The 15,000-nt window shown below is 43.9% G+C and overlaps 1 protein-coding gene and 1 long non-coding RNA gene across 4 annotated transcripts; one reads left to right on the top strand and one right to left on the bottom strand.

The window, feature by feature from the left end:
- Nucleotides 1-1,838: 1,838 nt before the first annotated feature.
- Nucleotides 1,839-13,276, bottom strand: stox1 (storkhead box 1). Of its 3 annotated transcripts, none has more exons than XM_037272361.1 (4): nt 12,437-13,276; nt 5,268-5,420; nt 2,900-5,204; nt 1,839-2,355 (listed from the first exon to the last, which is right to left on the bottom strand). In XM_037272361.1, exons 1-4 carry the CDS (start codon nt 12,768-12,770, stop codon nt 2,202-2,204), a joined length of 2,946 nt encoding a protein of 981 aa, XP_037128256.1. In that variant the 5' UTR covers nt 12,771-13,276; the 3' UTR covers nt 1,839-2,201. The 3 variants fall into 3 exon arrangements, with proteins under 3 accessions (XP_037128256.1, XP_037128258.1, XP_037128257.1); XM_037272363.1 differs by having other exon boundaries at nt 12,441-12,527; XM_037272362.1 differs by lacking the exon at nt 12,437-13,276 and adding an exon at nt 7,421-7,673.
- Nucleotides 8,928-12,530, top strand: LOC119135047. The gene is made up of 3 exons (XR_005100484.1): nt 8,928-9,091; nt 10,830-10,979; nt 12,443-12,530. It is a non-coding gene; the product is annotated as an uncharacterized LOC119135047 (long non-coding RNA).
- Nucleotides 13,277-15,000: the final 1,724 nt, after the last annotated feature.

Raw genomic sequence — 15,000 nt, 5'->3', positions numbered from 1 at the left:
CTGGTGTCCTTCAGAATTTGATTTTAACAGCATATTGGATCGCTATCTGACAAGCGTTCAAATCTCTACTTGATTTTGTTTCCACTTGGCTTGTGTGGACTTTCTCACACATGACAAAATGTGAGCAATTTAAGTTGTTTAATAAACCACTGTGACTGAATAGTTGTTGGTTTACCTTTGACTTGTGGTTAGTTGGCAACCGGTCCCAGCTCTGCTCCTCCTACCCTCACCAGGATTGGTTCCCCTGTAGAAAATAAAAAAGTAACCAAACGTTAAAGCTGATCTAGAAATATTTGACGCAAAATGCCTGACCGTTGGTATACAATTCTGTTAAACCGAAGTGAAGGCAGGATACTGGCAGTTGCACTCCCTCGGCAATCCTGAAGATGTCGCTCTTGCCATTTGAAATAGCGCTCAGTGATTCCAAGCGAGTTGTTCGTTTCCCCCCCATACACACATACTTTATCCAATGCAAAGAAGTCGTGTTTCTTAGCAATTTACTATTTCAAACAACACGGAGAGGAATTTCTGGCAATCCCCTGTCTCTAGACATTCCTGGCTTTTTCCCACACTCCGCTAAGTTTACATTCCTTTACGGTACGTTGATGAGGTTAACTCAAGGCTGCTGAACTGCTCTCTAAGCTTGTATCAGCAGTCTGGGTTGAGGGCAGTGTCTGCTTTTCATCACTTTTATCCAACTATCAAATGTGACTAATAAGTAAACAGACATACTCATTCTCCATGAAAATAATTACATAATATAAATGAATAGATGGGTTTTTGGAACGTGTATTGGCATCAACAACTAAGCAGGCTATTTTGCCGTAGCACATTCGCCACTCAATATACTTAAAAAGAAAAGAAAAAAAAGTCGTCATATAGATTAGCACGTACGCTTAATTGTGACCGGAAGTCAAACAAGTATCAAACTAAGCAGTAAAGGCATTTTATTTTCGATTCAAATTATTTATCAAGGTAAATAAAATATTTTTAATCGACCCTAAAAAAAGTCCGCCATCATTGTTGAATATTGCAGTCCAAAGCGCCAATATTTTGGCATAAATTTGAACAAGTCAATGATAAAATTATTAAGTGAGGGGTTGGATGTGCAACATACACTGTAAAAAGGTTGTTCAGCACCACCTGGTGGCCGTTTTATGGCCTGCAAACTAAAGTGAACAGCCATATAATTAAGTCAGTTTAATAATGTATATTTTGTGTAACAAACAGGAATTCTGCCATTTTGCAGTCAATCTGGCCATTGTGTTCAAGATGAAAGCTCGTGGAAATGAGACAAATGAACCAAGTTGAAGTTCAATTTGAAGACAAAAAATAGTCATTCAAATATTCTATTAATTGTGTTTAAATGTGAACGTATGCAAAGGGTTTATATACTTAGCTTGGGCAAAACGGCGCTGTCGTCCAGATGCTGGTGAACGTTTGTGCAAATAATTTGATAGTTATTATTTTACCATTTCAAATAACACGGTTAAATAGTTTGTTGGGTTCATCCGTTTATCAGCACGTACGTCAAATGCGTTTTGGTGCAATTTAAGCCCGTAGAAGACTTTAATTGCCAACACTGGCCCAAACATTTTAGGCTAACAACTAGCATGTTACCTTGTCAAAGTTTTAGGTTGACAGCAATCCTGTGATGACGTCAGTCAGGAGGAGGAGGGGGGGGGCTTTATTTCTTCCGGAAGCGTCAAAATTAGTGCGTCCCTTTTACCCAAGTTTGATTCTCACCCATTACTCTTGTTTAATTTTTAAAAATGCGTCACTTGGTGCCTACGATAATTGCTCATGATATGAATTAAATAATCAGATTCAGTCAACGGTTTGTATGTTACTCTTTTAATTTCTCCAATCTTTCAGCTCAAATCCAAATTATAAAGTGGACAAATTAAAAACAAAGGATGGTATAACATATACACCTTTTTATAATCTTAGGCTCTCAAGTCTACAATAATGAAAGTTATGACTTTTTAACCCAAGAAACAATGTATGTAAAACTCTCGATTAACCCCTAAATGTTGATACACATTTCAGAGGTACACAATGACAACTAGGAACTTATATTGCATAGCATATTGAACAAAAATATTTACAATATACATTGAACATCTGTACAAACTGTTTTGTTTGTGAACAGTTGCATAGAATTTGAGATTAAAGCACATGCGAAGATGTTGAGGTTCCCTTTATACGTTCATGACAGGAGTGAGCTGCAGCAGGGAGTTCTGTGGTCGAATGCCGCTGCTTTTGGTGTGTAGTTTGTCCAAGTTCTGGAGAAAACCCCTTCTCTTGAGACCCTGCAGAATGACTGTGTTGCTGGAGGCCAGACTAACGTGGGTCCTGCGTGGAGAAGGGGGGGGGGGGGACATGTTTGATAAAAATGGAATTAATAAGGCGCCGTTTCATATATTCCAACATGGAAGGCTGCCAAGTGAGTTCAAAGCATTTAGTTTCCACCCATTTGAAATTTAAGCACGGCGCAGCAATTATACATTATTATCAAAATCATTCCCTGCTGTCCAAATATTGGACGTTGGGCTTCATTACAAGGTGTTTGTTCAGCTTTATTGCTTTTTACTTTTTTTTTTTTCCCCCAAGAAAGAAACACAAATTGGTGAAAGGCCAAATGCAGTAATGCAGCCCGGAGGTGTAACGTCGCACTCGGGTGTTTATTTTTGCCTGACTGCTTGCAATGGTCTCGAGGAAAGCCGTGAGATTGATTCTGCTGCGAAACTGGATGAAGCGCCAGCTGCAATATCAACTTTTTCCACATATTCAATTTCAGATATCCCAGAGCTCACAAAATTGCTCGAGCATTTACTCCCCTAGTGATCAAAGTCAGCAAAGACCCAATTATCAGATAAATGGAAGAAAACAGACTCACCGTGGAGAATCTATCCCGCTGTCTCCTGTGATGCTCTGGTTCTCCACCAGTTCCACTGCCTCTCCCGTTTCCCCGGGCCCGCTTAGACCGGCTCCTGGATTCAGGGGAACCGCCCTCTCGTGAAAATCCTCCTCCTGAGCTTCCTTCACCTCGGCTGCCCAATGAGCCGATTCGCCGTCGCCCTCGTCCGTAGACTTACGGACGGTCTCCGTGTCCGATTCGACCTCACTTGTTGGGCAGTAGTCAAAGATGCTACTGTCAAAGGCCTCGGGAGGTTCAGGACGGTGGGAGTCGCGTAATTCTTCCTGCGCCTGAGCTTCTTTTCTGGAACTTGGTTCATCTTGGGGAGCTGCTTGACTCTGCTGAGGATACTGCCGTCTCCACGCGGGTTCCACAGATCTGCTGGGGCTCAGAGAAGCTTCCCACTGGCTGCTGGACTTTCTGTCGCTAGAGGTGACTCGTTGACGGTTAAAGTCGGAGTAGTGATACTTGGAGTCGGTGTCGGATTGCTGGTAGACCAAGTGCGGGTGAAGGTAATTGGGGATAACGTCCTCCTCGTTCAAGCACAGGGAGCTGCAAGTCTCGTCATCCCGGTGATGTTCTATTCTCTGGTAGAGGTCATCTTCAGCGTCGGTTACCGAGGGCAGGTTATGGACGACCGGTTCCGGTGTTTCTTCCTCTCTGCCGGCAGTTCTTACGTCTTTTTGCTGCTGACGTGTTGCGAGTTCATCGGCTTTCTGTGAGTCGTCTCGTTGCGGTTTGGTTAATCTGAGCGAGTGCTTCCGTTGTAAAGCCGTCTTGGGCCAGGTCCTTGTTGGGATGGTGTCAGAGTTGCCATACGGTTGGATTTTCCGAAGAGCGTCGGGCAAAGTCTTGCTTTTGCCGTCTTTGGGGTTTTCTGCGCCGTTTCCTTCCCTCTGGTGTCGAAGTTTGTCGTCGATACGCAGCGTGCAGCTCTGCGGGTACGCCGAGCCGTAGTCCGGCGGGAATTCTCGGTTGAGCTTCGTGTCGACTCGCGGTAAATGTTCGCAGCTGGCTTCCCTCTCCTGGCCGTAGTTTTCTTCAGATGTGCGGGATTTGGCGATTTGCTCGTCGTCCGCTACGCTCATCTTAGTCCGATGCGCGTCCCACGATTTGGAGCGATGAGTCGTTCGTTCCTTCTTCCCTGCCGGCCTGCCTTCTTTTAGTTTTCGATGCTCCCGAGCGGCGGGAAGAATTCCAGCTTCTGGAGCATGAAAAGGGTTTTCGATGCGTTTCTTGTAAAGCGAGCTAGCCTCTTCGGCTTTACAAGGTTGATCGATTGGGATTTCCACTCGCAACCTGGTGGGGATCAGATCTTCTCCGTCTTGATATATCTTCTTGATCCTTTCCCGTTGTTTTTCTTTGGAGGAGTGCAAGCGTCGTTTGCTACGAGAGCTTTTCTGAGCAGACCTTTTGACCGACCTGGAGGAGTGGTGGTGCCTCGCTTTAGAACTTGTTAGGATCTCCGTTGACATTCCCTTGTCTACTCCTTTGTTCAGGGCCTTCTCCCGCCTTTCTTCCAGCTTCTTCATCAGAACCGTGTGACGTGTCAGGTTGTCCACCGTCAATTCGGGGTTGATACGCTTGATGATGGCGTGCTCCAGGTCGCGAGGTAAGTTATTGAGGTCATCTTCGTCTCTCACCGGCCACTCCTCGGGTGGGAACTGCCCCGCGAATGACGCATACTCCTTCTTCGACTTCTCTTTTTTACCGCCGTTCCTCCGGAACAAATTGAGACCAAACTTCCTGCCCGGCTTGCCGTCTTTTTCTTTGCGGGCAACTGCGTTGATGGTTCCCGAGGGTTTGCTGATCTCGCTGGCGTGGCAGTCCGCCGCTGTGGAGGTGGACTGATGCTGCACCGAAGCTTTGTGATCCGACGGCCGAGGCCATTTTAAGCTCTTGGCCGTGCATTCGCTGACGGAAACGGAGACGGAATGTTGATCGGGCGTGGCGGGTGGAGGAAGGGCGAGCGGCGTGGTAGCAGCGAGGCGGACGTTGGTGGACGTTGGGAGCGAGCTGAAGCAGCTGCAAGACTTGCAGTGAGCCAGCGGGGGCGCCTCCACCGAGATGTCGTTGCTCAGAAGGTAAGTAATAGGAGGCGGTGACGGAGGGTCTTCCGCTGAGCCCGAAGTCCACCATGTCTTCTCTCGAGCCACGTTGCCGGTGATAAAATAAGTCTGAGGTGTGACGATGAAGTAGCCCTCCCCTGTGTGGTAAATTTTGCGCTCCTTGATCAGAGTGCCCAAAGTATTGTAGAGGATGTCCTGAGTTGGAATGGTTATCCCTAAAAAGCAGAGAGAGAGATGTTTCTAAGATCTGATAAGATCTTAAGAAGTTGAGGTCTTACCCGGATGTGATTTGCTCACGTGGTTCACCAGAGTCTCCTGACTGACGACGATTTGGGAGGAGTTCATGTCGGAGATGACTGAGCACAACACCTCCGCCAAAGGAATGAATTGGGACTGGGGGACGGGGGACATCTGCAACGGAGACAAGTCGCCTGGAACACATCACAACAGATTGTGAGATGGTGCAACTACGCCCAACCGCATCAGGATTCCAAACGATTGTCCTCTAACCACTTCTTAAGCCCGGATCACGGTGGTCTATTTACGCGAGTTACATGAACCGTGAAAGTCTGGCCGGCTGCGGACATTCCAGCAGCGCCGGGACGAACCGCAGAATTCCACCACTCCCACAACACTGACCGCAGGTCGCATGCTGGGTGGATCGCATATCTCGCCCCCAAGACTCCAATGTCATGGACGTGCCCTTGGAAAAACATGACCCCTCCCCTAAAGAACGTCTTGACATATTTGGTCTTGTAATTTCAAACTGGTGCCATGCAAGTTTGACCACATCAAAAATGACTCACGGGGCAGATGGCATTCACATGGGACGTGTCTGGAAATGCAGTGGTAAAAAAGGAAATCTGATAAAAAAAATAAAAAAAGTGTAGTCATGCTTTAAAACAAACCAGATCCCCGGGTGAATGATTAGACAGACAAATACGTTACAGGTTTGACGAGTTAATCAATCATAAAGGTGTTCTGGTGGCTTCATTGACATCCAAAAATATTCGTGAATCCAAAAGTAGGAGACGGAAAATAAAATGTTAGACCAAATAATCTGGAATAAAAAAATGGAAAACTTTGATTTCATGACAGCGCTCTAGAAAACAATACTTGAAGGACTTTTGGACGGATGCATTTCCACTTGACTTGAAGTTCAAACATATGCCACAAGACCCCCAAACACAGCAAAGCGCCCGCTTGATGTAAACTAAACATTTACAGCCGTCGCATTTGAGCCACTTAGACACAAGACGGGGAAAATAAACAACACGTCGCATACTATCTGTCACGCAAGCCAATGAATAGTGTCTTGGTTGGGTTTTTTTTTGGTGGGGGGGGGTGGTTGCAGTGACACATTTTTAAAGTCAATAAAGCAGAAAACCGCATGATTTATGCAAGTAAAAAAAATAAAAGATTAACAGCACTTGAAGTGCAGTCTTTTTTTTTTTTTGGGTGAGACCTGATCCTATGACACACGGAGGGATTGTCAAAACACATCACCCCCCAGATATCGCAATCCGACTCTGGCTAGCCACTGAATGTGCACTGCTGACTGGGCTCTTCATTGTACAGGAATGCAATGCATAGCAACCACGCAATGTCACATGACCAAAGGGCTTTTTTTGGAGGGGGGGGGGCGCACGATGAGCTCAATGGGATGGGATCAATAATCTCCTAATAATCCGTGATTTAGTGCTGCTTTTGAACTGTTTGCCTACCATGCACTTTGTCATTCGCGGCATGAATAACATAACCTGCCGGCTGGTTGCCATGGCAACAGCAGGGCAGACAGCTTGGGTATCAAACAGTGGATTAAACACTGGGGACACTCGCAAAATGCCCTGACTGGGTTGGAATAGGGTTGCATTAAAGGCAGACTAACAGAGCTAAAGCAAAAAAAAATAATTTCAATATAAGTTACTTTCATACCTTAACACTGATGAGATAAAAAGTCCTGAACTTTCCATGTGAGAATAAAGTGGTCGCATGAGAGTGAGCAGGGGGGGAAAAAAGTTTATCTTCTCCGCTTTTTTTTGGGGGGATGTCTACTGACCCTGATGAGAGCCACATGGCTGTTTTGGTAGCTGCCGCATGAGTCTCATTTCATCACTTAACTCCCACAATAAGTCTCCTACACGCTTCAATAGAAAAGCAGAATACACTGACTGGACACAAGAGGTCAGATTTCATATCACGATTGCACTGACCAAATTATTTTTAAAAAAAATCACATACAAAAATACAATATTTTGGGGATGAGATATTAGTCAGAAAAATACAATATAAGTATATGACTATATGTGAAAATCTGTCAAATTAGATAAAAAGAATATATAAACTATAACAACAAAAAAGCTACAAAAAATAGAAGCTGCAAAATATTTGACAAATTATTCTAAAACAATACAAAAAAATGGAAACCCACCAAAATATGGCCTCCAAAATCTAAGCGTCCTCTCAATGTTTAGCAGTAAGCAAGACTACTTCCCTCCAAGCCGGACCGTGAATTATCGGAGTAACTCAGTTGTGTGTCTGCACAGGACGTTTTCAGACTTTACAAGTTTTTCACGAACGCACTGATGCGTCTCTCGCAGCCAAAAGTGGCCTTGTAAAATTCAGAGTGCACAGAGCGATAACGTGGCTCCAGACAGTCATGTTAGCAATGATGCTAATGCTAGCCCAACACACAAAAAGTCAGCAAAAAACTAACTAGTAAAAAAAAAAAAAAAAACTGAAGAGTTTTGTGTTGTCTACTGTTGCCATGGAAACCTTTAGCGGGACCCAAAGCCAAAGAAAAGGGAAGAATGCGGAGTAGGCCAGTATTTGTGTCCCTTTCCAACCCCTCAAAAGCTTTTCAGACTCACTTTGTCGACCATTCACATTATCCTCAAGCCAACTTTAAAGACATCAAGCAGTGCATGTGAATCAGACCGTATTTTTCATTTTACTGCTCTGCAATTAAATGTTGCATAAGGTTACAGATAACATAAAAAAATCTTTTAATGTACGCAAATGATGGATTTTCAAGTTTGTAGAGTACTAATGGTTTCTAAGATGGCGATCGTAGTGATATGATTAAGTCCACGCTGAAGGTATTAAATACGCATTGCGCCACTGACTGAACCCAATGCATAAACCTGAGACTTGAAACAAGACAGACGTGTCTTTGAGAGCTCAGTGAAACGTGATACCAATGCACTAGTGCGTACGGGCCGGAGGGAGGGGGCGGGGCGGGCATCGGACAAGAGACATAAAGAACCACCTTGGCAGAGCAACATTCACAAACTCACTTGTTGTTGAATGTTTTATGGAACGTGATGCAGTTATTTAGACTGTTGTTTAAAAAAATCAACAAACAAAAAATTTTATCCATTTTATTTGGTGTTAGAATACTGTGATCAAAATAAAAAAATCACAATTGATTGTTTCCCCACTTTTTTCTTCCAACGTGTTCTTCGTTTCCCGTGAGAAAACCACGGTGCTGATCCCAACCTTTGCGGCGTTTTTGCAAAGGTGGCACACCTCACCGCAATTGCTACAAACACAGTCGTCTCAGGAGACCCCAAGGTGTTGTGATTGTAAATTTACCGTAATATCCCGTAGCTGAGTCATTTGTCAGAGGCAGAGTGAGAATCAAAACAAACCCAACGAGGGAAACTCAAGCTGCCGCTGACACGGCGGACAAACCTCTGCGTTGTTTTTATTGGCAGCAAAACCGTGACTGCTATTATAATCAATCTATATATTGCGGTTCATCCGTCACGTAATAGTTCCCACAGATGCAATGGCTAGAAAAAGTTTAAACACCCCTGTTACCATGGTAGGCTTTTTGTCATTACAAACTGGAAGTATTGTTGTTGTTGTTGTTTTTTGTACGTGTCGATACTCCTTGAGGGTTAAAGTCCGTTGAATTTGTGTTCTACGTGCCGGACTGGCAGGATGGGGGATGTGTGGGAGCTTCCTTGTCCATGTAGAAAGGATGCAGGGTGAAGACAACACATGCGAGCAATGTGAAAGAGGTCAAGGCTTCCTGCTGTCTGGCTGCTAGCATAAACATTCAACATAGCGCATGAGGAAACGTGGCGGAACAGAAGAGGTAGGATGTCTCGGTGGGACAGACGGCTCGTCGGGTATAAAACCAACCTCGGAGGAAAAGTTTATACTGAGTAGACTTTGCATATGGTTTACAGCCATTTTGAGCTAGCAAAAAAAAAAATAAAGACAAACAAGTCTGTTAATGGACCCCACACAGAAAATATAAAAGTAGGCCACACAATTGGTATGTTTCTGAACCCACCTGACCCGCGGCAGCTTGTTAGCAAGAAGGTTTAGACCTTTGACCTGCACTGCTCAATTAGGACGGCGCAAAACCATTTTAAAGCCCAGTGAGAGACCGTGGGAGGGCATCGTGGTTAATAAGCTAACATCTGGAAGAATTATGATCATGAGTGGAGCACTTTGAGGAGGCGCATTTGTGTGAAAGTAGAACATTTGAGGAGAAAGGTAAAGGGCGGGAGGGAAGAGAAATTCCAGGGAAAGTGTTAAAGCATTTCAGGAATGCTTAGCTAAGCTAAATGCTAAGCTAAGCTCACATCAGTTTTGATGTAGATGGGACACGCGATACCTCATTACACCTCACGTCTAAAGCCGCATAAATGTTTCAGCTTGTTGGAGGAGGCTAAATAATGTAGTAGCTAGCGCTTAGCAAGTATATGCTATTTCTACACTTTGTGTATTTAAAACGTGAAGACAAGATCTGCTAGCTTGATTCTGGTTCTAATTAGCATCTATTTTGCAGCGCTTTAACCCTTTCTGAAATCAAAACAATGAACACATGTTCAGAAACAAATCTCTAAATGAACCTTACTTCAGATAACTACTATATTCAAAGAAACCAAAGGAAAACTAAAATAGGCATTAAACCCTCTCTGCATTCCATTTAAACGTATAGACAAACATTAGCAAGAGCCGCTACCGACCCGGGTCGCTAACACAAACGATTCTTCAGTAGGAATGCGACATTATTTAAGCACGCACAAAGGAGGAAAAAAAAGAAGACCCCGAGGTCAACTACCGTAAAACGGAGGCCCTTTCCCGCTCAGATAACCGCGATGCATTAAGGAAAAAAAAAATTCCCTCTCGAGCCCACTTTCCCACGTTTTTATGGTTTAACTGAGACGTCAAAGATAATTAAATTGAGCCGCGCATGTCAGACGCCATTATGGAAAAGGAAGATCCCCTCACTGGTTTTAGTGTCTTTTTTTCTTGGAGCGCTTGTTATCATGCTATTGTGAGGCCGCGGTAAGACGATATGTTTCAGCTAAAAACATGAGCCCCACTTCCTCGTCTGTCAAATAGCACATTTACAACAAAGCCTCAGGTTCTTCTTCTATTGTTTAGGCAACAGTCGTCCAGGTCAAAGGTATTTTATTGTCAAGATGGCGCCCAAGTGTAATGGAGCAAATCGTCACAACATGTCCCGAAATTGGCAAAACGGCAGAAACAGTATTTCTGATCGTTCCGAAGGGATTGAGATACTGTACCCTGCGGACCCCAAGCCACGGCTAACGGGGACCCCGCTTTGAGAACCCCTCCTATAGATCATGAGCCGCGGTTGTTAAGCTGAAGTTCAGGACACAAAATGGTTCCCTGGTCAGTTTTCATTGGGATGGACCCAAATGCAAACAATTGTGATTTAAAGCCAAAGAAGAAAACCAAAGGGAAATGAAAATAAAACCTAACAATTAGCTCGTATAAATCTTCTTGGCCTTTGCATTTTGGTGACTTCAGCCAAGTCTTCGTGTTCCCGACTGACATATTTATTGTATGTCGAGGTCTGACATCAATCTAGAAGTCCCCGCTGTAGCCGTTTGGCCGACTAGTGATTCAGCGCAGGCCGATTGTTTGCGAGGAGGCGGCAAAGCGGCTCATTTCCATACAAATTGCGGCGGTGTGAAGCCAAGGACGCGTACGAGGATTTGGAGGTAGGCCATGAAAACAACTTGTGTGCATTGTGCTCGTATAGTTGGGCGTTTAGCATGCGCTTGTGCGCTTGATTGTTGTCTGGAGGAGCACAAAGTGTCTCGCATGCGGATGACATGTCAAACACCCCCCCCCAGCAGGCCATCACATCACACCCTGCCAGTTGTGCCCCCCCCCCCCACATTCCTCAACTGCCTTTAAGACATTTTAGACGATTTGACAAAGGGTGTCAAATTGGAGGGTTTTAAAAACGATATCATAATCCTGTAAATGTTCAAATCGCTAGCAACAAAAAGTGACAGACGACAAAAGTTAAAAAAAAAAGTGGTTTACGTGAAAATGGCATTTGGACTCGAATTTATTCTCTTTTATACGCCAAACATGAAAATAACCAGGTGTAACCACTCACAAAGCTATCTTTAGGGCTAAAACAACACACAAGGGGCGACTTATCGTTTGACTCGTGGATGGTGATGTCACATATGTCCAACACATGACATCAGGCCATCGGGAACGACGTACTTTGGTTCGATTGGGACGCAACACAAAAGCTGCATTGAAGGACACAAATTAATTAGCAAGTTTAGCTTCGTAAAACAAGGTTGTTTGTATAACTGCACCATTCTCCGATTTGTTTATACACATAAAAAAAGTTGTTTTAAAAGTGTCCATTTTATGGCTTTGACACATTTTTGCCAAGGTTGTAAACGCATGTTGAAGCCTCTGTGTGAAGCCTCGTAAAAGAATAAAACTTGATGCAACTATTAGCATATACAGATATAACACAATTTATAAAAACACTTTTTATTCTCTTGTATCATGTTTGTATAAAACAGAGTGCTATTTTCCTTTATTATCATATAAGAAAAAGATATGGTTAGTATTTTTGGGGGCTGGAACAGATTAATGGTATTTCAATTGATGTTACCAACACCAGAAGGTGCAGTAATTTAGATGCTAGTGAACGATTCTTAAAAATAATATTTTTTTCAGCAGCGAACGAGTTCATTGAAACACTTCTATGAAAATTTTTTTGTTTTTAGTTTAAAATGGCTTACCTGTCCAGTTACTCACGCAGACATACAAGCATTTCTTATCCTTTGCTAAAAATGAAAAATATTACTGCAGTTTACTGAGCAGTTGTGAACGTCACGTGGCCAAGGAAGCATATGAATTCATCATGAAACACAAATTGTTTCAATCTTTACATTCTTATGGCTATTTGGGTACAATATAGATCAGCACTAGTTTTCTTATTTGGAAAAAAAATAAACAAACCAAAGTTTTTGTTGGTGTTTTATGGGGGTCTGGAACAGACAGTATCTTAAAATAATATAGATGACATTTTCAAGACTAAAAGCTTTGGGTCGTTTTTTGATTTAACATACTTATCACATTGTACGTGAAAATATTTTTGAGCTTGATGTAAGACGCATATGACTGTGCTGTAACTTCTCACCCACAGCTCTGATGACCAAGCCCGTGGCTGACTTGAGCGCTCTTCTCATCCACGCTTCCCTCAGCACCTCCAAGCTAGCCGAGCTTCCCTGGATGAAAAGCACCAAGTTGTCCATCCAGCCTAGGAAGTGCACCTCGCCCATGGCCTTCACCAGCCGATTATTCCAGAAACTGCGGAGATTCTGCGCCTTGAAGTCGGCGAACACCTCCAGCCCCGTGGCGCAGGAGCTCCGGCGGCTCTCCTCCGCCGCCGACTCCTCGTCGTCGTCGGGGCCGAAGACCACCGCCAGGGAGCCGGCGGAGAGCTGCACGATCCGCGGCGGGTGGAGCGACATGTCCGCCGCTTTCCGAGCTCCAAATTCAAGGCGACTTCAACGGACTTGTTGAGTTAAACTGCAGCTTTGTCTCCTGGAAACATAGCCGGGGGGCGAGGGGGTCCTCCTGCTGTGAGGGTCCTGACAAGACCGAGAGAGGGGAGACAGACTAGCAGGGTGAAAGAGGAGGGACAGGAGGAGGGGGCGACCCACACGAACACACAGGTGGAGGACCTCCCACTGCTTACAGGTGTGAGAACTTCCCATCACAATAAAAAGACGAACAATTGGTCATTTTCAAATTGCTTTTGTCTCATATGCAATAAAGACATTACCATTTAAGAGGAAGTCAAGTTCAAACAAACAAACAAACAAACCAAAAAACTTACACCTTCAGAATAATATGTTCTACCCGACCCCACTAGCCCAAACGTGTCATTCTGATTAATTCTGCATTTATGGAATATGAAGCAAAAGCCGCCATGTTTTTAATCAGTCCGAGGGGACGGCCATTTTGCCACTTGCTGTCGACTGAAAATGACGTCACAGTTGCTTGCTCAGGTAATGACCAATCACGGCTCAGAACATTAAATAATAAAAGTAATAAATATATAAAGAATGAAATGAAGATGGAAATAATTCATGTTAAACATTACCATTCATTTCATTTAGGCTCTCTTTGTCCTTCATAAATAAATGTACAATATAGGGGGTTTAATTTGATTCATATCATACAAAAATGTGCTTTGGAATCTTTGTAAATGAATCATGCTTGATGCAGTTCTCAACTGATTCTGCAGATGTAACCAATGTAGTGGCCGTAAAATGACTCAAACGACCATCCATATGACATTTAAAAAACCTTTTTTTTCCAAATGTCCAATCTTTTCATTTGTTCTCCTCCAGCAACTTGTGTCTCATCACAACATTATTACCTCTAAATGAGAACCACATCTCCCCTTTTGGCCATTAGACGCTGCTTTTAAGCGAAGCCCGCAGACGGGAAGTGCACCTCGTATATCACAAGCTCAGAAAGCTTTTTTGGCTTTACTATCAAGCGGCGCTCGAACCTTGGGAGGCCCCTGGTCCCATTCTGCCTCTTTGTATTAAGAGCCTGCGTGCAACAGGATATTGAGCTTCCTCTGCACATGAAAAGAATACAGCAACATGGCCAACGCACGGTGACTGACTTCATCTCTCCAGAATAATGTCGAAAAGGTCAAAGTGAAGACGCCACGTGATTACGTTCAATCTGCAATTTGAAGGAAAAAAACCTGCACCGTTGGGTTCAGTGCAAAGCCAGTGCAAGTTGAAAAGTCAGGAAATTGCACATCTACTGCCAAACTGAGATCCTGGATGCCATTTGGATCAAATAAAATCTATGCTCAAATAGTTTGGGGAGAAAAAAAAAAGTTAAATACAACTGAACTGAAGGGATTGTTTGGCGTATCACCGGTGTGGCGTCTCAGTACTTTTCCACAAATGTGACTTTAGAGGTTCCACTGCAATCATTTGTCTTTGACTTGGTTATTTATTCTCGGAAACGTTGATTTATATCTTGGTTACACCTACAATAAACCACTTCCAACTCCAACAATTGCTGATTTCCTGCATGGGAAAAGTGTAAAAACTCTGTTAACAATCAAAAGTAGATCAGATATGGAGTAGAAAAACACACGGCCTGTGTGCTATATCCATTTATATGGAACATGCATTAAGAGGAAGTTTGCAAAAGTGTTTCCATTGTTTGATGTGTGGCAAACGTGAGGCGTCTTTCTTCCAAAATGTTAAGTCTGCCGGTGGGAGTGATTACCATGAAGCAAAAGTTGGGCCCTTGGTAAGCATAATCACAACACATCCCGCACCCCCGGCCCGTCCATTTCCATACGCTAAGTAGTCTCAGGTGCTTGCGTGGGGCCGACGGCCTTGATGTGATCAAGACGTATATTTGGAATGTGATCAGTGTGTCACAAACATCTGGTCCTGCGAGGAAAACTCGGCTCTCGGGATCCAAGCAAAACACCCCAGAGGGGCTTCCTCTTTACCACCGTGCCAGGAATGAATTTGACCCCAATCGTCAGGCAACACACGCTTTGTACCATCTGACAATTCAGTGCGGTTTAGTGACCTGCCAAACTCTTTCCCAATTGAAATGAATGGATATGGCAGTAATTACCCCCCCCCCTCCATTAGCATTAAGCTAGTGGACTCAGAAACTAAGCTATGTGGGACTGGCAATAAACGACTGAAA

Source organism: Syngnathus acus, chromosome 15, assembly GCF_901709675.1.
Source record: "Syngnathus acus chromosome 15, fSynAcu1.2, whole genome shotgun sequence".
NCBI lineage: Eukaryota > Metazoa > Chordata > Actinopteri > Syngnathiformes > Syngnathidae > Syngnathus > Syngnathus acus.
The sequence above is the reverse complement of the archived record's forward strand: the minus strand, read 5'-3'. Positions and strand labels throughout refer to the sequence as shown.

Bases quoted from the DNA above. Each gene is read 5' to 3' on its own strand.
- stox1 (XM_037272361.1), bottom strand. From the start codon at position 12,770: ATGTCGCTCCACCCGCCGCGGATCGTGCAGCTCTCCGCCGGCTCCCTG. The intron at 5,421-12,436 runs GTGAGAAGTTAC...GATGTGTTCCAG, and splicing joins CTTGGTCATCAGAGCTGTGG to GCGACTTGTCTCCGTTGCAG. The intron at 2,356-2,899 runs GTGAGTCTGTTT...TTCTCCACGCAG, and splicing joins AGCGGGATAGATTCTCCACG to GACCCACGTTAGTCTGGCCT.